We start from the raw sequence: 21,655 nt of genomic DNA, 5'->3' as shown, positions 1-21,655 counted from the left end.
GTAGATTTACAGGGAACTCCTAGGACAGCTCCCGATCATTTGTATAATACATACTAAATTGAAGTGGGCTATGGTGCATCTCCTCAAACGGCAAACCCATCTAAGGTATACACATGATCCAGTGTATCATGAACTGCAGACAATGGCTAAAAGAGCAGGATGCATTATGTGTAGCAAATTCCTGCATCGTAAGCGGCATCATGTACCATTCTCCATACCATAACCTCACCAAAACACTGGAGAAACAGGTTAACATATAACTGTGCACTGCAGTCGAAGCGGCCTTGGGACTCCCAATTCGCACGTCTACCGAAAGGTTCATGGCAATGGTCCTATATAATAACCTTAATGGACTACCGTATAGACTCCTTTGAAGGCCACATTTTTTTCCTTTTTTTTTTAACAATTTTGACAAAGTACGGCCCTTACATGGGACTGAAACTTTTGGTCAAAATGGTGCTCGCCTAGCCAGCGACTTGTGCACACCCCGAATCTTGTGCACACCCTGGCTCTTGCCATCTAGTAGCAGCATGCGGAAGTATGCAGTGCGAAAAAATTTGCTGATGCGTGCGCATGTCATTGGGACACCGAATGCGATTGCTTCTCTGCTGGAAATTTTTTTTTCCAAATTTTGGTCTGCCAAGTTGGGAGTGTGGGCATTACACGGGCATGGCCCTTACACGAATCTGTACAGCGATAGAAGCGCATCTTGGTAACTAACTTCAGTAACTCTATAAGACTGACCCAGGCTGAAGATGCCTGGAATATTTAGTGCTCTGAACCACCACAACGCTGACATTGCAAGAGCTCAAACCCCTCGAACCCCCCATTCTTGCCTGATTCATCACAGCCACCAACCCTTGCAATGTAGCAAGAAGCAGCAATTAGGGTGGGAGATAAGGCATTAAGGCAACCAGTATTTAAGCTTTCCCAACTAACAAAGGACCTAATAAAGGAACGACAAAGTGTGAAAGTGTATAACTTAAAAGATCGGAAAGAATTTTCTGAACTGTCAAAGCTGATTAACAAGAAAATAAACAATATTCAAAATTATGACGTCAGAAAGATTGAGGTGCAAAAAATGGCCACAGCATGAAATCGGTGAGAAAACATTGCATAAGACAGGGCAAGATGTATGCAGTGAAAGATAAGCAGGGTGATGTCATCATCAATGTTGATGATATAGTAAAAGAAGAAGAAGAATTCTGTACTGACCTGTACAGTTCCTAGAGCAGCCACACAACCCACCTTCATTGAAAGTAGTAATGAACAGGATACAGAAGCTCCTTCTAAAACTAATGACAAGATTAGAAGGGCTTTGGGAGAGATGTCCTGGGCAAAAATGGCAAGAGAAGATGGAATATCAGGCCATTTAATCAAAGATGGATGAAGAGCTTGCGGCCCATTATACACAACGCCTCACGACTTCAAGTTTTCCACAGAACTGAGAGAATGCCAACATTATATTAATACACAAAAAGGGAGACAATAAAGAATTGAAAATTTATAGACCCATTAGCTTACTTTCAGTATTGTATAAAATATTCAAGGTAACTTTCAATAGAATCGGGGAAATCAACCATAAGAACAGGCTGGCTTCAGGAAGGGATTGTCTCCAATGGATCACATCCACGTCATCAATCAGTTGAGAAATCTGCTGAGTACAGTCAATCTCTCGATATATGGCTTCACATATTATGAAAAGGCATTTGATTCAGTAGAGATACCAGCAGTCATGGCCATTGTGTAATCAAGGAGTACAGGAGGCATACTTGGATATCTTGGGAAGTGCCTACAAAGATTCCACAGCTACCTTAATTCTCCACAAGAAAAGTAGGAAGATACCTATAAAGAAAGGGGTCAGACAAGGAGACACAATCTCTCCAATGCTAGTCATTGCATGCTTAGAAGTATTCAAGCTATTAGACTGGGAAGGCATAGAAGTGAGGATGAACAGCAAATATCTCAACTTTCAGTGTGCAGATGACATTGTCCTGTTCGGCAACACTGGAATTAATTGCAACAAGTGATTGAGGACCTTCAAAAAGTAAGAGTTGGTTTGAAGATTAATGTGCAGAAGACAGGTAATGTTGAATGGCCTGGCAAGGGAACAAGAGTTAAGGATCGCCAGTCAGCCTCTAGAGTCTGTGAAGGAGTATGTTTATCTAGGTCAATTACTCGCAGGGGAGGGGCCCTGATCATGAGAAGGAAATCTACAAAAGAATAAAAATTGGTTGGAGTGCATACGGCAGGCATTGCCAGATCCTGACTGGGAGTTTACCACTATATCATTGAAAAGAAAGGTGTACAATCACTGCATTCTACTGGTGCTAACATATGTGGCAGAAACTTGGAGGTTGACACCACTTGTCATGGTGCTCTTTGGCCAAAGCTGGCCCTTGCGCCATGAAGCACCACACATCATCAACTTGGAGGTTGACAAAGAAGCTTGACAACAAGTTAAGGGACAGCACAAAGTGCGATTGAACGAAAAATGTTAGGCATGATGTTAAGAGACAGTAAAAGATGTGTGGATCAAAGAGCAAAATGGGATAATCGATATTATAATTCGCTGTGATAGCGATATAAAAATTAATATTTTAATAGCGATATTAAAATTAAGCTGGGCAGGCCATGTAATGCGTAGGATGGATAACCAGTGGACTATTAGAGTTACAGAATGGGTGCCAAGAGAAGGGCAGTGCAGTCAAGGACGGCAGAAAATTGGATAGGGTGATGAAGTTGGGGAAATTTGCAGGCGCAAGTTGGGATCAGCTAGCGCAAGGCAAGGGTAATTGGGAGATTGCTGGGAGAGGCCTTCATCCTGCAGTGGACATGAAAATTGGCTGCTGCTAATGAAAATTGGTGGCCTCAGTTGCCTTGTCTGGGTTATCACATAATGTCCAAAGAAGCAAAGTGAAGCACCAGCCGAAAGAGGTATCACATACGCAAGAAAATGGCATAGCTTTTTCAAGTTGTAAAAAAACTTAAACTCAACAAATACTATTGCCGGTTTGCACAAAGGAGTCTATTTGTCAATGTCAATATTTGTACAGGCAGGCTTCTACATTTTGTGATTAGAGAGGCTGTGCGTGACCTGTTTTATTGCTGCAAATAAAATTATGTATTTGCTTAGCGTTCTTGTTTTGCAGTAAGAAACTGCATAAAATAAAACTGGCATGAATTGAAGAAAGGAAGGTTGACACAAGTGGGGCACTGGAAATGAAAGTGAAAATGGAGTTGTTTCAGTTTGGTGCCATTTACATGCCACTCACGGGAATGCTTGGTTCTTAATATCAATTTCATGGTGTTTATGCTCAACCATAAACATCAATCTCAAGCTGCAATGTGTTTATGTTGTCCATATGTTTGTCTGTATTCTGAAGTGAACAATCCTGCTCCACTAAGGGGGATTTAGTTTGTGCGGTGGTATTCATGGTTATCAAAATATCAATAATTTTAAGTGGTGATGGCATTCTGTAATTTAAGCATGAGCAATGAAGTGTTGTATCCCGTGCCATTCTCCTGCATCTCCAAGGAAAACTGAGAACCCCTCCAACCTTGTAGACAAATTGTGGTGCTGCCCGTGTGTTGGGGAGATTCACTCAAAAACAGAACTTACCGTTATAGGATCACCAGACATGTCCAAACACGGGCAAATGCTCAAAGATGGGGGACCCCAAACTCCTGAAGCTGTACTCGATCCATATCGACGTATTGGCATGCAATGCTAACCGCAGCCCTCCTCCTGGTGCATATACGAGCCTCTAGAAATGGGCTCCGCGGTTTTGTACTCGCTTCACTTCTGTCCAGTGGCATGCACTGATGATACTTCCTGGATTGGACACTAAACATCCAATATAGCAAATTGTCAGTTTTGTTATATGAAGCCAGTGTATCCTTTATTACAGAAAAGAAGTGCACATTATAATCCAGTCAGTATAGTAGTTAAGGTGAGCCATTGCTGATAAAATATTTTTTTTTGCCAGGTGAAGTACCATGCCTTTATCATCTTTGGTCCGGAGACCCATCCTTGGAGCTTGTGCGCTGGCGCCTCTTCTGTGGTTGTCTACAAATGGAGAGGCAGCTTGAGCAGCTCAGGTTGCTGCCTTCCTCCTGTGTGGTCCTGTGTTGCACGTTACGTCAAATGTTTCTGGCCGAAGTCGTTGGGGAAAAAGAACTGAGTGCACTTATTTTGCAATGCATCCTTCCAAATGAAAAGAAGCTTGAACTGTCAGAAACACAAATACCGGTGAGTTCTGATGCATGGTAAATAGTTGAATTTATTGCTACTTTTCAGTGTGTAAACATTTGAGCACAAGTATACAGTGCAAGTTATGGAGATCACATAGTACCGTTAACATGGCATGGTTAAATGGCAATTGAACTACGTACACTATTTGCATCAAGAACACGTGTTCAGTTATGCTCTCTATGGAACCACATACAGGAATGCTGGTTGAAGTCATGATATATGCGCAGAAATAATGCAACACAGTTTGTAAGGATGTTCAAATCTCGAGCGCTCCGATGTTTATTCGCATTGGTGAAGAACCGGTTCATTTTAGTTATGCAGCTATGGTGAGAGTATGGTACCAGCTCTCCGCTACCAGTATCGCCTATAATGTGGGTAGCACATTGAGCCGTGTAGAGCTAGAAAGGGAGCTCACCTTCCTAACGTAGGATGGACCTTGCAGGTTGATTGCTATCAAGTTATTGGACGAGTTGGTTGGTGGTGTTTTAAGCAGTTATGCATTGTTAATCACCGAAGGAAGTTAATGGCTTACAAAGCTAGATTGCCATAAAATTGTTTTGTTAGTATAATGTTCCTGCATTTATGGCAGACTTAAGATAATCAAGAGATGCTGGACAACTGTGCAGCTTATCAAAAGTTCAGCCGAATAAAAGTGTCTAAAATACCAGCACACATAAGAAGTAAACAGGTACTGCATAGTAGACTAGGAGTGGGAGAGTGATTAATTTACGAAGGAATTTACATGAATATATCTTGATATGCCAAGTTTGATATCTCGAAATGATTTAAGTGCGGGAAACTTCAGTGTGAAGCCCACAGTAACATTATTGATATCCTGGAATAAAGTTTCAGTTGTGGACAGTTCAGAAATTTAATTGCTATAACAGTTATCATCTATCTCAAATAACATTTTTTTTTTTATTGTATTCTCCATTTTCAGAAATAAAGGTGAACAAGTTCTAATTTTTCTTGATGTGGAATGGTGTTCAGGCTTTGTGGGAATTTTGTGACATTGAGACCAACCAACATTTCTGTCCTAAAAATTCCTGAGCAATAGAATATGAGGGAAATTAAAATGTGGAAGCAGTGAAGCACACATACACACAATGGCCATGCTAACTTTTCTCTCCGTGGAAGTGGCGAAACTTGGTGCGAGTCAAAATGTGTGCAGTCTTTGTACTGTAGCTACAGTGGACTAAGTAGGGCAGGTAACCATGTAGCCTACAACCTGTAGCTACAGGCCATCAACACCAAATCTTGATGATTTGGTGCCACCTGGGAGCAACAGGCTACCAATGGTCCCATTGTATCTTGCCTGTCAGGCTCTCGTATGATGACTTATATATGAAAACAAATCCTAGGTGTCTCTATAAACACAAGTGTTGCAATGAGCTTGAGCTAGATGAATGGACTGGAGTTTAAAAGGCACTGACAGTGGTGGTAATGTTATGTACTACGAGTGTATTGCAAAGATAGCATACTAAATGTGATGGTCGATTACATTCACCATCATGTCGTTGCGTCCCTGTTGTCAAATATGCAATGGCATGTATGCATTATATATATGCATATATAAAATGGCAGATATGCAATGTCTAATGTGTAGAATTTACTGGATTGTTGTATGCATTCCTTCACCTTCTTTTTGGGAACCTTGTATTGTTCAGCAGCTGCACTTGGTCTGATGCAGCTGTTATTTGAATCCATACCGGTCAAGAATGTTATTACTGTGGCTTTCAGCAGAGCATGAATTTGAGTAATTTAGCCCTTCCTGATAGAAAACTCGCTTGTCATGCCAGTCTTCAATGTCATCATTGTAGTGTCTGGCAAACATTTGTGGACTGCACTGATGGCTGTTCTATAAAAGTCGGTGTGGCTTGTGACGTGAGGATGACAACATTGGGAGTGCGTTACCTGCTGATTTCTAGCATCATTGTTAGCAGGTGCATATTATGACTCCAATGTAGTTCCAGGGAAGATGGGATACGGGCAGGACATGGAAATCTGGAAGCACATTTACTGTTTACGAGATGCAGGCTGACTGAGCATTTTTGTACCGAAAATGCCCAATTAGCTAAATGTAATAAATGATATTTATTATTTATTTATTTACAAATACTGCTGTCTCAAATTTGAGACATAGCAAGAGTGGGTATTACATCAAGATTAACATACAATCAACATGTCACATGTAAACGAACTTCGTCTACAAAACGCTTGTGTGGCAATTCTCGGAGATTAGTATGAAGCATGTTCCACAATTCAATGGTAAATGGCAAGAAAGAAAATTTGAAGCTATCTAAGTGAGCTCGAAAGGGAACAATATTCAAGGGATTGGCTCTTCGCGTTACACGTGCCGAGGAGCCAACAAATATCACAGGTACGTTGACAATGACAGAAGCACGTACAATTTTGTGCAACATTATGATCCTTTCACACGTGCGCCTATGTGCCAACGGCTCAAGCGATAGCAGGCCAGCATGCACAGAAGGGGAGAAATTGTGATCGTATCAATTATAAATAATGATATGGAGAGAAAGAATTCCAATAACTGTGTGTTGTGTGTGTAAGAAGGTGATGGAGCTCACATAGCACTCGCTGTTATAAGAATATTCTGAGAAAAATTATGGGATTGCCATGCAGCCTACTTAAACCTTAAGTTCAATTATTGTTGGTTGCCTCTACTGCACCAACTGCTCTTCTGTTACAAAGGAGGACATCTGCTCTGCATTTGCCAAGAACTGTCTCACAACCCTCAAACTTCTGAACATACTTTGTTAGCATGTTGTTAGCATTAACATGCATGCATATGTGTGGGCTTTGATATTTCACAGTTACTGCCATGCTGCACTCTGCACACACAAACCTGTATAACCAGTGCTTCTTGTTTTTCCTTCATTCTGCTTCTCATTATGCCACACTTTACATAAAACATCACAGTGATTTAAAGCAAAGTTAACCAGTTGTTGCCGGGTGCAAGATGGCGTAGCACTGTAGGATTCTTGTGAACCAGTAGACAAGTTATTTGGTTCATATTACCCACTCTTTGTATTGTGCCTATGGAAAAATAAAAGCATGACTTTCTAGAATTACTGTTCACAGAGGACATAGAGGAAATATATTGTATTTAAAGTATTTGGAAAGAATCTTACATGTGTCAAGGCCAGATTTGCAAGAGGAAAAAGGAATTCATAAAAGAGAGAGAGAGAGAGATAGATAGAGAGAGATATATATATATATATAGTGTCTGTTTAACTCAAGCCTGTTACAATGTTATATTGTAAGAGAAAGCAGCTTAGCTGCACACTAGTCTTTTAAGGCAGTTATAATGCATTCATTTTACTGAGTGATTCTGGCCTGTGTTATTAGTCAGTGTGTGTATGCATTGTTTCAAATTCGAACACTGAGCATTCGTTGCAACTACGTAGTGAAAATATCAAACGTTTGCAGCTGCCGCTATTGTACTAGCACTAGTGCTGCTTCCAGTCAAGGCTCACTCTTTGTGGGAAAAATACATCAATGTAACTCACTGTGTATGCCCAGCTCTGGTAGTATACTTGGAACATGTAGTGCTGTGTTGGAGTTATATTGCATTATTTTCCTGTACAATGGCATCAGTTAACGCCTGCTATGCATGTCCGCTGCCCATTATAATAGCAGCCTGAAAATGTCTAAACATTATAGAAGCTTTGTTCAATTCTTGTGTTAACTGCACCACCAACATTAGAGGGACACAAAAATAAAATATTAAGTCAAACTAGAATAGAGTATGTCTAGGAATCTATTATCATTTCTTGTGTGGTGGTATAATACTTTGTTGCACAGAAAATTGCCACCAAAGGTTGCACTGCTGCTTCTCAACATTAATTATTGCTCCCACTAAAATGTATGAGTTGATGTAATCTCTATGTGATTGCTCTCTTTGAATCGGCCAGTGCTGATGTCACGTACCGTAGTCCACAACTGGTGGCGCCACTCTAATTTTCCATTTGCTCGCTTACAAAAGCGCTGTTCTTGCTACAAATGATAAATTCGTTATTACAAAACGCTAGCTTTTCAATCTAGGTCAGCGTTTCTCAAACTGAGGGTCATGACCCCCAAATGGGCCATAAGTCTTTTTCTGGAGGTCATGGAAGCTCTAGCTATGTTGGTATTCTGCTTGCAAGAATACACAGATGAATTTTTAGTCTCAGTGCCCGTACTCTTTCAACGCCATTTTCTTAAAGAGTAATATATAGATGAAAAACTTAACAAATTTATGTTCGACATTTTGGCCAAGCGTCGAAAAGAAATTTTGAAATTTTTTTTCAATGTGGATTTCTTCAAATAATTGTTTAGTTGCCAGGAATTTGTATACTTCCAACTATATATACATATATATAATCATAATCATCATCAGCCTGTTTTATGTCCACTGCAGGACGAAGGCCTCTCCTTGCGATCTCCAATTACCCCTGTCCTTGCACCAACCGATTCTAACTAGCGCCCGCGAATTTCCTAATTTCATCGCTCCACCTAGTCTTCTGCCATCCTCGAGTATGTTTCCCTTCTCTTCGTATCCATTCTGTAACCCTAATGGTCCAACAGTTGTCTAACCTGCACATTACATGACTTGACCAGCTCCATTTTTTTTCTCTTGATGTTAATTAGAATATCGACTATACCCGTTTGCTCTCTGATTCAAACTGCTCTCTTTCTGCTTTCTGTTATGCCTAGCAATCTTCGTTCCATCGCTCTTTGCGCAGTCCTTAACTTATTCTCAAGCTTCTTTGTCAGTCTGCAAGTCTGCCCCTTATGTCAGCACTGGTAAAATGCACTGATTGTACACCTTCCTTTTCAATGATAATGGTAAGCTTCCAGTCAGGAGCTGGCAATGTCTGCCGTATGCGATCCAACCCATTTTTATTCTTCTGTGAATTTCCTTCTCATGATCAGCGTTCCCTGTGATTAATTGACCCAGGTAAACATACTCCTTCACAGACTCTAGAGGCCGACTGGCGATCCTGAACTCTTCTTCCTTTGCCCGCTTATTTATCATTAGCTTTGTCTTCTGCATATTAATCTTCAATCCCACTCTTACACTCCCTCTGTTGAGGTCCTCAATTATTTGTTGCAATTTGTCTGCATTACTGCTAAATAGAGCAATATCATTGGCAAACCGAAGGTTGCCGAGATATTCGCTGTCGATCTTTACTCCTAAGCCTTCCCAGTTTAATAGCTTGAATACTTCTTCCAAGCACGCAGTGAATAGCATTGGAGAGATTGCGTCTCCCTGTCTGACCCCTTTCTCTCTAGGTATCTTCCTGCTTTTCTTGTGTAGAATTAAGGTAGCTATAGAACCTCTGTAGATATTTTCCAAGGTATTTACGTAAGCTTTTTGTGCTCCTTGATTACATAATGCCGCTATGACTGTTGGCATCTCTACTGAATCAAATGCCTTTTCGTAATCTATGAAAGCCATATAGAGAGGCTTACTATACTCTGCGGATTTCTCGATAACCTGATTAATGACATGGATGTGATCCATTTAGAGTATCCCTTCCGGAAGCTAGCCTGTTCCCTTGATTGACTAAAGTCCAGTGTTGCCCTTAGTCTATTGGAGATTAATTTGGTAAATATTTTATATAATAATGGGAGTAAGCTAATGGGCCTATAATATTTCAATTCTTTAATGTCTCCCTTTTTGTGGACAAGTATAATGTTTGCATTTTTCCAGTTTGCTGGGACCCTTGCATTCGATAGACACTTCGCATAAAGAGCCGCCAGTATTCCAAGCATTATGTCTCCTCCTTTCCTGATTAAATCGACTGTTATTCCATCTTCTCCTTCCACTCTTCCTCGTTTCATGTCTTGCAAGGCCCTTCTGACCTCATCGCTAGTTATAGGAGGAGTTTCTGTATCCTGTTCATTACTGTTCCTAATTGAGGTATCCCGATTCCTCTGGGTACTGTACAGGTCAGTATAGAATTCTTCCGCTGTTTTTACTATATCTTTGAGATTGCTGATGATATTACCCTGCTTATGTTTTAGTGCATAGATCTTGGTTTGTCCTATGCCAAGTTTCTTTCTCACCGATTTCAGGCTGTGTCCATTTTTTTAGGGCTTCATTCGTTCTCACGTTATAGTTTCGAATATCACTTATATTCACCTTGTTAATCAGTTTTGACAGTTATGCGAATTCTATCTTTTCTCTTGAGTTGGACACTTTCATTTTTTGTTGTTTCTTTATTAGGTCCTTTGTTACTTGGGAGAGTTTGCCTACTGGTTGCCTTGTTGCTTTGCCTCCAACTTCAATTGCTGCCTCTGAAGCTAACCCAGTTACGGTTTCATTCATTAGCTCTATGTCATCATCATCTCTCTGTTCTAAGGCTTCATATTTGTTTGCAAGTACCAGCCTGAATCTGTCTGCTTTTACCCTTACTGCCTCTAGGTTGACCTGTTTTTTCTTGACTAATTTTGCTTTTCCTCTTTTCAAACTGAGAGTAATCCCAGGCCTCACTAACCTATGATCACTGCACTTTACCTAACACTTCAACATCCTGCACCATGTTGGGATCAGCAGAAAGTATGAAATCTATTTCATTTCTCGTTTCACTATTAGGGCTTTTCTAGGTCCACTTTCTGTTGCTACACTTCCTGAAGAAGGTGTTCATTAGTCGAAGCTTATTTCTTTCTGTGAATTCTACCAGCATCTCTCCTCTAGCATTCCTAGAATCGACGCCATAGTTGCCAATTGCTTGTTCACCAGCCTTTTTCCCCACTTTTGCATTAAGTCACCCATTACTACAGTATATTGAGTTTGCATTTTTCTCATCACTAATTCTACACCTTCATGAAACTGATCTACTTCATCATCACCGTGACTGGATGTGGAGTGTAGGCTTGTACTACCTTTAATCTATACCTCTTATTAAGTTTGATTGCGACTACAGCTACCCTCTCATTAATGCTGTAGAATTCGTCAATGTTGCCCGCTACGTCCTTATGGATTAGGAATCCTACCCCGTATTGCTTCTTATCTAGGAGACCTCTATAGCAGAGGACTTGTCCATTATTCAGCAATGTATAAGCCTCACCAGTTCTTCTAATCTCACTAAGGCCTATGATATCCCAAACAATGTCTGATAGTTCCTCAAAGAGTCCTGCTAAGCTAGCCTCACTCGAGAGGGTTCGGTTGTTAAACGTTGCAAGGGTCAGTTTCCATTGGCGGCCTGTCCGGACCCAGAGATTCTTAGCACCCTCTGCTGCGTTACAGGTCTGACCGCCGCCTTGGTCAGGTGCTCTGCAGCTGCTGGGGACTGAGGGCCATTGGGTAATTGAGTGAGCCATGTGGGAGGGGGTGGCCGAATACTGCACCAGGGAGGCCAATTCTTGTTCTGGTGAAGGAGTGTCTTGAAGCTTAGCGGGCCTTTCTAAATTGGTTGTACCTGGATTAGTATAGTCCCACTCGCTCTCGGCATCTTTTGCCAGTGACAGGCGTCGCTCCAAGCCTGCAGATGTTGTGCACTTTATAATATATGTATATATATCACCCCTAAAATGATGTTTATTTTGCAGAGTGCAATACTCTTTTTTGCCACAAGAAGGACGGCAATCTAAACCTTCAGTCGCCACAAAGAAAACTTCACTGAACGCAGCCTCCCAACTGCAGCCAGTTTTGTTTCACCGAAACTGTAGAATTGGGGTTCAGCAGATACGATTGTATGAAGAATACAAATACATTCTTCTCATTAAACTAATGATCAAATCAAACCTTGTTGAAGAATATAATAAGTATTTTTGGTAGCTGACTCTGGTGTGGTTAATGTCTTTTAAATGACTTAAAATGTAAATGTATCTGCGTCATTGAAAAGAGTAAATTTTCTGAAGGGTTTATATATAAAGGTGGGGGGGGGGGGGTTATGGTAGGTTAGTACTACTACAAGGGGTCACATACTGAAAAAGTTCGAGAAACACTGTAGCTCAGCTTAATATTTCCCTTTAGTGACCATGGCCGCCATTCCTCCAATGCAGATTCTCGCTATTGTACTTCATTGTGGCACAGTTCAGATGGTGCCTCCAGAGTGAATAGGAGCGTTACACTTACAGGTGACATGGTGTAGCCACAGTGCACAGCATGTTGATTTGCTAAGGTGAAATTTTTTGAATGTGTGCTTGACATGTGGAAGTTTCCTACTATTTCTTTTAACATGTCTATAATTCCTGTTGGTGAAATTTTGTTACAGGCACTACACACTGGAAACAGCAGTAGAATAGTGCCTGTACTAAAATGAAAGACTATGCATGTGCTGATTTTGTTCAACTATCTACAGTGCCAGACTGAGTAATCATCATTCATTGTGCAATGGAAATAAAAATCTTTAAAGTATACTTTGAAAATGTGGAGTACAAGTACACTTCAAAAAAAAAAAAAAGAAGAAATTGCTGCATGTGTGATTGGAGTGATGTTGCGACTCCTGGGTTGAATAAAGCTGCAGGCAGGGATGGTTTTCTACATTGCTCATGGATATCTGTGATTTGGTTCTGTACTCCTTGGCACTGTCAGCATCAAGGGTTTACAGACTGTGTGGGATCTGAGAAAACATTGAACTTCCAAGCAGTTTGTGGCCACAACCAGTAAAACCGTACGACACTGTTGTTTCCATGTATACTACTAGCACAGGCAGTGGAAATATTCCCTTTTTTTTTTTCTAAGGTCCCACAGTTCGTAACGTTTTCATGCCAAGTATGCATCCGACTTATTTCTTGTAGTAAACTGCCAAAATGCTGTGCTCATTGCAGGGGTTCTGTGTATGCATGGTGCCTCGATTCCTGTATAGTACACTGAGCTCATCAAATGTTCTAATGAAGATGTCATTGTTTCTTTCCAAGCAGAAAAGCCTGGTCAATGCTGACCTGGTAGTTATCTCCACATATGTCATGATAGGTGTTCAGTGTGTGACGATGGTCCTCAGTGCCTGTGGACAACCATTGCCCATGCAAAGTGCTGCACCTTGGCTTTTCTTTGACGGAAAGCTGTTCCACCTCCTTTATCGAAAACTCAGCTGGTCACCCAACATATTGTTCTCACTTTTGGAGCACAATGCAAGTATTTACATCTTCTAATTTGATGTCATCTGTGATAGTCCAAATCATGCACCAGCGTTCCACCTAACCTTGTGCAATAACTTTTTCTATGAGCAACTTTACCTGTAGATTTGATGTGCATTCTTATTGATCCTACTTGGACTCGATGCAGGTTTGGAGTATTTAATAAATAAATAAATAGGTACAAATGAAAGGGAAGGCAAAATACTCTCGTATTGCTAAACGAGAAGGAAGGGGATTAACCGAGGGGCCCGATTTTTATTAGTCATATCATAAGAAGCCAACAAACACTGACACCAACGACAACATAGGGGAAATTATTTGTGCTTAATAAATGAAGTAAAGAAGTGATAAATTAATGCTAATTAAAGTGGATTAAAAAACAACTTGCTGCAGGTGGGAACCGAACCCAAAACCTTCGCATTTGGCTTGTGTTGCTAGTGACACAAGCAAGTTTTAGATCTTGATGTTACTTTGTAGAAGGGTTATGCAAAAAGCAATGTAAATTTGTGTACAACTTCTTTATCTGGGACATGATCAGTTGGTTTTTTATTAAGGGAACTTATATAGATGGTTCAGAATTATTTTGCATTCCTGTTGAATTTCAAGCAGGGCTGTATTTTCGTAATTTTATTAAAGGGAGGGTACACTGTGTATGACATGCACAAGGTCTCAAGGAAGTCTGTGGGTGCAAGGGAGTTTCAGTACCAATATTGACAAGAGTAGTGTGGAGATGTATGAAAATGTCTAAAGCATAGCGAGACAGTCATCACTGCCATTGCTGCCACTGCATAAATGGTAAAGTCATTTTCATTTGCGGAAGCTAGCAATTCACAACCCATGAATTTGCTGAGAAATGCAACCGTTTCTAGTACCAGACCAGAGGTTTGTAATTTCGTGATGCTTGCAGAAGTTTGGTACTTAGTTTTAAAAGGAAATTCTTCCGACTTTTTAAAAGCATCTTTAAACAAAGGCAAAGCAAATAATCTTTGTGTAGGCTTTAACTGACACTGTTTAGTTGAATCTCTTTGTACTTAATGCATTCTGTTTAGTAGCCACTGCATAGGGTCTTTTTAAAGACAAGGTCATGTGTACCTAAATATGAAATCAACATATATGGTGTTCTTCTGCAGGATGCTCTGCTACATTTGTACCATCAGTTGTGGAGCATTGTCACCGCTGAAAAACCGCAATGTCGCCCATACTTGACAGACGAGCATACATGAAATGGAAATGTGGACTGCTGAAACTGCTGGTTGACCTTTGAACAGAACAAACAGGATGTACATGTCTGTACTGTTGTGTGCACGTTTTAATAAATTATTCTATCAGGACAGTTGTGTGTAATGTATAGCCAGTCATAGACACAGTAAAAAAAAATTACGCAGAACTTAGTGGTGTTGAAAAGTAGTGCTGCATGTTCTGCATTCCACTGAAACTGCGTGGCCTAATGTGGCGTTGGCTCACTTAAGTATTGGGCTCCACCACTGGGAAAGCTAGCGCCATCGTCAGTGTGACGTGGCATGAGGAATCGCGTGGACACAGCGGCCGCGTCGGCTGCTTTGGAAGCGCCGAAGCGAGCTGACAACGAAAGTTTAAAGTCCCACCTGCACCGCGGTTCTGATTAAGTGGCGAAGCTTTACCGCCTTGGATGTCCGCTTGACAACATTTGAAAGTACTATAATAAGTAGTGGCTACCTTTAGAGGCGTGCAGCATGGTAGGCTACTGCTCGGTGCTGCAGTGCCGGACGTACGCAACGGATCCGGTGTCAGCCTTATTCACACGTAGCTGCAGGGCAAGGAGCTGCGTGAAGCTTGGCTGGCAAAACTAAGAACTGGCAGACAGCCATCGGCTACAACTCGGGTATGCAGCAAGCACAGAGCGCAAGGAACATTTCTGCTACGGCTCCGGGACTGCGCAATGTTTGGTGAGTCGCAGAAAACACGCACGCCACTGCCCAGCTAATGTATGACGGTTTGGTCTATGAACTTGTTGATGCTAGATACTGGCAAGTTCACTGGAATGGAAAGGGAGCGGTAAGACGCACATAAAAAAAAGGCACGGCATATGGTCATGAAAATTAATGCAGTGGATTACGAAAAACAAGCAGAGGGAAATCGCATGCTGAGAAGACCGATAAACATACAGTGCGACGCAACTTGAGAAATAATATTGAAATGTCCAAGAATTTAGAAGACAAAAAAAGATTGAATCGTCATGATGGCACATCATAGTCGCCGTAGCTAGGTGTCGAAGTCTCTATAACGGAATTATTTTTGAACAGTTCCGATAGTGCCCATGCAACAATGGTTGCTAGTATATTGTCAAATGCTCATATGCTGCGGCCTAAAGCTCACGGCATGGTGCAAAAACGCGCTCACAGCGTAAGCAAAACGTGCGCTTCCCATCGCTGCGAACCTGTGCGATTGCTGCATTGAGGCTTCACTCTGTTATGCCCCATTTGGTTATACAGACAGCCCACTATAAGAACATATTTCACATAGCTTGCTCTCAGCGTTTGCATACCTTTCACGCAAGAAGCCAGTTCGGGAGACTCCATCGCGGCAATCGGGCGCAGTGGCGTTCACTGTACGTATTCGGTAAAGAGATAGCGTCTGTAAACGATTCTGTGCTTTCAGTTTGCGCAAGATTATTATATTGACAGTCAAAGACTTCCATCGTTTCGAGAGTACCTACATAAATGTCCAGGAGGGCTGCCACGTGGTGTTTTTATTGAGCACCGTAAGCGAAACCCATGAGGAGTGCGCCGCGTGATCCCTCATACTATGCAAGGGAGGCGCTTCCGACAGATGGCGACTCCGTAACTCCTTGCCACCAATACTGCAAGTTCTACTGCACACTCATCTTACACTTTCTTTTTGGAACCGCATGCACCATATATGCGCATAAAAGCCCGATATCAAAAGTAAGTGCTCCAAACCATGTAACAGTTCCCCACGGTTCTGTTGCTATGCCAATGCACAGATATTGCGCTTCCTGTCCAGAAATGCGCAGAGTGTTTTCACCCCCAAAATTTTCGGTTGTGTCAATCTGGACTTTCAGAACCATCCTGAAGCATTTTCGTGTCGTAAAACAAAGGAACCAGCAACACCCAGCATTCATGGACCCCATTTGTTGCAGTGGCAGTACCGTTTATTCAGTCATATTTCTTGCTTTACAATTCCAGAACAAAACAAACAATGCAACAATGTTTTCCCAGATTGCATTAGTTCAAGACAATAGACTTAATCTGGGAAATCTTCAAGAAAGCTAAACATGGCCTTTTAAAAAAAAATATTGCTTATTTTTTTTTTAAAGACGTACCCAAACTTGAGCATTTCTCATGAATTTTTAAGTTATCTAGCAGGGCAAACATATTTGCCTCAAGTTTCAACATTCATGGCAACAGGCTGACAAAACTTCAAAACTGTTTTTATGAACGTGGAGAAGAAAAAATATGGAATTCGGCCAACATTGTGCAATGTTCAGTTTGCACTATTTACTCCTCCATATCGTAACAGTAATGCTCTGTGGTAATCAATGCTCCTGACCCGCAGCTAACCAAAATACAGATTCGGCAAATTCCACAGAAGGTACTTCTGACTGACCAATGAGAAGAAAGGGGGTTAACCGAGGGGCCCGATTTCTATTAGTCGTATGATAAGAAGCCAACAAACACTGACACCAAGGACAACATAGGGGAAATTACTTGTGCTTAATAAATGAAATATAGAAACAAATTAATGGAAATGAAAGTGGATGAAAAAACAACTTGCCGCAGGTGGGGAATGATCCCACAACCTTCGCATTACGCGTGTGATGCTCTACCAATTGAGCTACCGCAGCACCGTTTCCCCATCCACTTTCTTGGGTGTCCATGTTACCTAGTAGAACCCTGGGAGTGTTAGCCAGCGCCACCACTCGCAAACCTTGGCGGCGGATGTGGAACATTCTTTCTGCCACAGGCGTCGCAAGAACTTGATCTTTTTTTAGTTTCGGACTGGAACTACTGGAAAGTGAGTACCCCAGTCTGAATATTGCACCAGCTGGCGGGTTTCCTCTCCACTGAGTTGTGAGTGAAGGGTAGGGTATTCTTTTTGTTCTTTCGGTTGTGTGCTGACGAGCGAGAATCTCGGGCATTTGTGGTGGTGGATTTCGAGGATCGTCCCAGTCGAGCCTGCCCGGTTAATAATCTCCCGTGTGAAATTTTGTTCTCAGGGCCACTGCACGAAGGCCGGGATTAAGATCTGTTTGATGTAAACATATGCCTTAAAAGGACACATCTGTTTAGATTAATCAAGCATTCTTTGAAAGCAATATTTTTTAAAATTTCGCAATATGTTGAGTATTAGAAGAAAAAATGAAGGTCATAGTACAATTTTTCGTGTTTGGTACAATGTGGCTCAATAAAAGTTTCTGAAACTTGCCAAGTTCAGTCTTTAGTTTTTTTAGAGTACAATATAACGAATCTTTACCGATGAAAAGTTTACTAGGCTCAAGCTGACAGTGCCAAAATCCATGATGTCATGATGAGCTGGTGCAGGAACTTCAAGGTGGCGTATTTCGCTTTTGAGTCTTTTCTGGCTTACCAAGCCTCCTCTCACCGCAAGAATGTTTTTTTTTTAATTGTAGAAGGGTAATTTAGCAAAACAGATCAAATTATTTCTCTTCGTCGTCCTTCTTTGTCCCTCGTCTATGTATGTGCTGTAAGCAGGGGCGTAGCCAGGGGGGGGCTTATGGGGCTTCAGCCCCCCCCCGAAATTTTTTCGTGCTGTCCATGCGCCGCCGACCAAAGCGACCCCCGGCACAGGAAATCACTCTGGATTTTGTCAAGGGTGTCTTTCTGAAGCTCGAAAAGACATTTAACCGCGGAGATTGCGAACTCGGGCTGGATTTCGTGGCAACGCCCATACACCGGGAGTCGCATAACGCCAAGCAGTCCCATCCGAGCACAAAGTTTCAAGGGCGCTTTGATGGTGAGCGGGCTCGCCGCGGCATCTCGCTGAGGCCACGGAATCTATGGAGCGCATGGATATTAACTGCGAAACATTATGGGTACAAATCTCATAAGCTTTTGATGTGAAAGGTGCATTGACATTTCCAAAGTTGTGCTTAAGATTTTCAATTGCGGAACTTTGTGGGTTTAATGTTGTTATAAACATTTGACGTTAAAGTTCCATTGACTTTTCTAAAGTATTACGTCGGAACATACAACGAGACAAACCAAATCAACACACTAACAGACGAGTTGACAAAGCACGCAGCGAGGTCCAATGAGACGAAGCGTTGGGGTGGTTCATTTGTGCCGTCATGTAACATAAAAAAATATCAACATTTTTTAACCTACGCCAAAACATCCATGTCAAGACACTAAGGCCAGCCAGAGTAACTACGTTCTTATTTACTTTTTCTACTTTGACTTTTATTCGCGAGGACACATTGAGCCTCATCATTTTTTTTTTTTTTTTTTTTTTGTTCTCGCTACCCTACCCGCGGGCTGCCAGAGCCAGCCAGAGCGCATACGTTTTTCTCGTATGGCCTCTACCACCACGCGGTGAACTTCGGTGCGCGTTTGGTTTGCTCTGGCCGAGTGGATTTTCACCTGACAGAGTTTTGGACGCTTTCTGGCTAGCAGACGAGAAAAAAGAACAATGGTCGCTCGCCGCCATCACTGTGGGGACTCGAAGGATTGCACCTCGTTCCTTAAGCGGAACCTTTCCGGAAAGTCTTGTTTCGCCGGTGTAGGATACTGAGCAGTATGTGTATGGTTATGAGTGGACCAAGCGTTTCATGTTTTCTTCGGTATTCCTTCCGTAACCCCATTAGGTGCCAGAAGTAGGCATTCAATTCTGGCCAACATATTTTCCTATGCGTTATTTTTTTTTCATTTCGGTGCTTCCGCCCCACTCATGTGATCGGGTATCACAATGAGGATGACGATTTCTTGTTTGCAATTGTGATCGGGGACGAACCCTGGTGCCACTACTACGAGCCTGAAACACGGCGGCAAAGCTTACAGTGGAAACATTCGAATTTACCACGCACAAAGAACGCAAAGGCCATCATTTCCGCTGGAAAGGTGTTGTTGACTTTTTTTTTCGATCGTCAGGGTCCATTACTGATAGAATTTGCTAAATCTTGAGAGGCTATCAATTGTTTTCGATATTGTGAAACGCCAGAACGGCAGCGTGTCGCAATCAAGAACGAACAACGTGGAAAATTGACGAATGGGGTCATCTTGTTCCACGACAATGCCTGTCCCCACGTCGCTTATGTGGTTAATACAAAACTGGCAATGTTCAAGTAGGAAACGCTGCAACATCCGCCATACAGCTCAGACCTGTCACATTGCGACTTCTACATTTTGGGGCAGCCGAAAAAACAGCTCAAGGGAACCAGATACAGACTTTTTGAAGCAGCAACCCAAGGAGTTTTACAAGACGGGAATCACGTGACTCGTTAGTCAATGGGACAAATGTCTCAATTCTCATGAAGACTACTTTTAATTAAGTACCCCGTTGTTGGCTCACATTCATTTGACTTGCCCTCGTATATCTTGCAGAACTCCTGCTTTTTATACGTGCTCTCTGTCGCGACTATAACTTCGGTGCAATTACTCACGATACACGACAGGGGACAGCGTAATACATTGGAACAAACGACAGCGTCATTGAGATTTTTCACTGACCATTGCATATATACAAGAATGCAAGCACGGTTCTTGAATGACAAAGTTTCTTTAACATATTTGTCCTGAACTTGTTCAGTTCATTGCATTTTAATTTTTCATATCAGCGGAATGCACTGCTTTCCTGGTTTCGAACTGATATAGTTCTAAAGTTCGTGTGACATTTTCTTTACCTAATAAATAGAAAAAAATATGGAAGCATTGATATCAGTTATATTGGGCAAAATTTTTCGCACATACGAGTATATTCTTTTATGAAAAAATACATATTTTATTGTTTTGACAGTGCGTAGCGTTCAAGAATTCGTTTGCAGCATCTTTGGCAATGACAATGCAGTTATTATTCATGTATTTGATCCCTGGACAAATTGTTTAAGAGGAAGCTTTAGCTCGGGCCCAATCCGATGCGGCCTATTCAAATACTTGTAAAACGCAGAAACGCTTTTCTGAGATAATCCCGCTTTTATTGAAATTGGTTGCATTTGAGAGAGAAAGTTAAATGCTAGTGTCTGTTGGAAACAGAACTTCGATTTAGAACCTGAATTTTGTTTAAAATATTTTGAAAAATTCGAAAGTTTGAAAAAATAGAAGCCCGACGTTTACAAACTAATAGCTATGCATGAAGAACAACGCATTGTGGTTCTGTAAACGGCATCTATTATAACAGTCAAAGCGGACAAGTTTGCTACGTCAATTTGTATCTTACGTGAATTGGTTACGTTGTGTACAAGGGTTCTGCAAAAGCCGTATTTCCACAAAACAAAATTTTTTTGAAATTCATGTGTAACATATCTATTTTGTCCGCTGTAGATGTACTATTAGATGCAATCCACAGAATTGTGATATCATTTTGCATTGTTGAGTCACGGAGTTTTAAACTTGATAGTTTCGTTTTCTGAAAATGTTCGATTTTGGCCAATTTTTATTAAGTAAGTGACCACCTAAATGAAAAATTCGAAACCAGCAGTCACTAGAATTGAACTTTACCTTTTAAATGCAAGAAACCTCCTCAAATTTGGTGAAGTGGTTGCAGGGAAAAACGAATTCCCCTTCTACATGTATTTAAATAGGAGCACCCGAGCTAAAGCTTCCTCTTAAGGAGGACACGCCGAGCTGCAATGTGCCCCCCCCCCCCCCCCCGCGAACAAGATTTCCGGCTACGCCACTGGCCCAGTGTGTGTGTGTGTATATATATATATATATATATATATATATATATATATATATATATATATATATATATATATATGGGGCCAGTGGCGTAGCCCCCCCCGAACAAAATTTCTGGCTACGCCACTGGCTGTAAGTGACGATTGATACTATGGAATACCAACTAGCCCATACCCAAACCTTGCTTCAGTATATTTCTAGTTCGTCAGACATCGCTAACAGCGCTTGTCTTCATCGTCCTTCTTTGTCCCTCATCTATGTATGCACGGTAAGTGACAATTGATACGACGAAATACAAACTAGCCCGTACCCAAACCTTGCTTCAGTATATTTCTAGTTCGTCGGGCATCGCTATCAGTGCTTGTCTTCGTCGTCCTTCTTTGTCCCTCATCTATGTATGCGCTGCAAGTGACGATTGATACCATGGAATACCAACCAGCCCGTACCCAAACCT

The 21,655-nt window shown here is 41.6% G+C and overlaps 1 protein-coding gene across 6 annotated transcripts in view; it reads left to right on the top strand.

Annotated features, from left to right (window-relative positions):
* The window catches only part of LOC139054261 (constitutive coactivator of peroxisome proliferator-activated receptor gamma-like), a 31,013-nt gene extending 16,335 nt beyond the window's left edge, over window positions 1-14,678 (top strand). For 4 of the 6 annotated variants that reach the window (XM_070530991.1, XM_070530992.1, XM_070530990.1 and 1 more), the window contains 3 exons: window positions 3,990-4,252; window positions 13,130-13,339; window positions 14,476-14,678. In XM_070530991.1, coding sequence (XP_070387092.1) covers window positions 3,990-4,252; window positions 13,130-13,339; window positions 14,476-14,568 — 566 coding nt within the window. In that variant the 3' untranslated portion in view covers window positions 14,569-14,678. Of the gene's footprint in view, window positions 1-3,989; window positions 4,253-11,812; window positions 11,955-12,480; window positions 12,601-13,129; window positions 13,340-14,475 lie in introns of those variants that run through there. The other 2 variants (XM_070530994.1, XM_070530995.1) reach the window with 2 other exon arrangements.
* The last annotated feature ends 6,977 nt before the right edge of the window (window positions 14,679-21,655 follow it).

This window comes from Dermacentor albipictus, chromosome 1 (genome assembly GCF_038994185.2).
Source record: "Dermacentor albipictus isolate Rhodes 1998 colony chromosome 1, USDA_Dalb.pri_finalv2, whole genome shotgun sequence".
Lineage (NCBI taxonomy): Eukaryota > Metazoa > Arthropoda > Arachnida > Ixodida > Ixodidae > Dermacentor > Dermacentor albipictus.
Note: the sequence above shows the minus strand (reverse complement) of the source record. Positions and strands in the feature narration are given on the sequence as shown.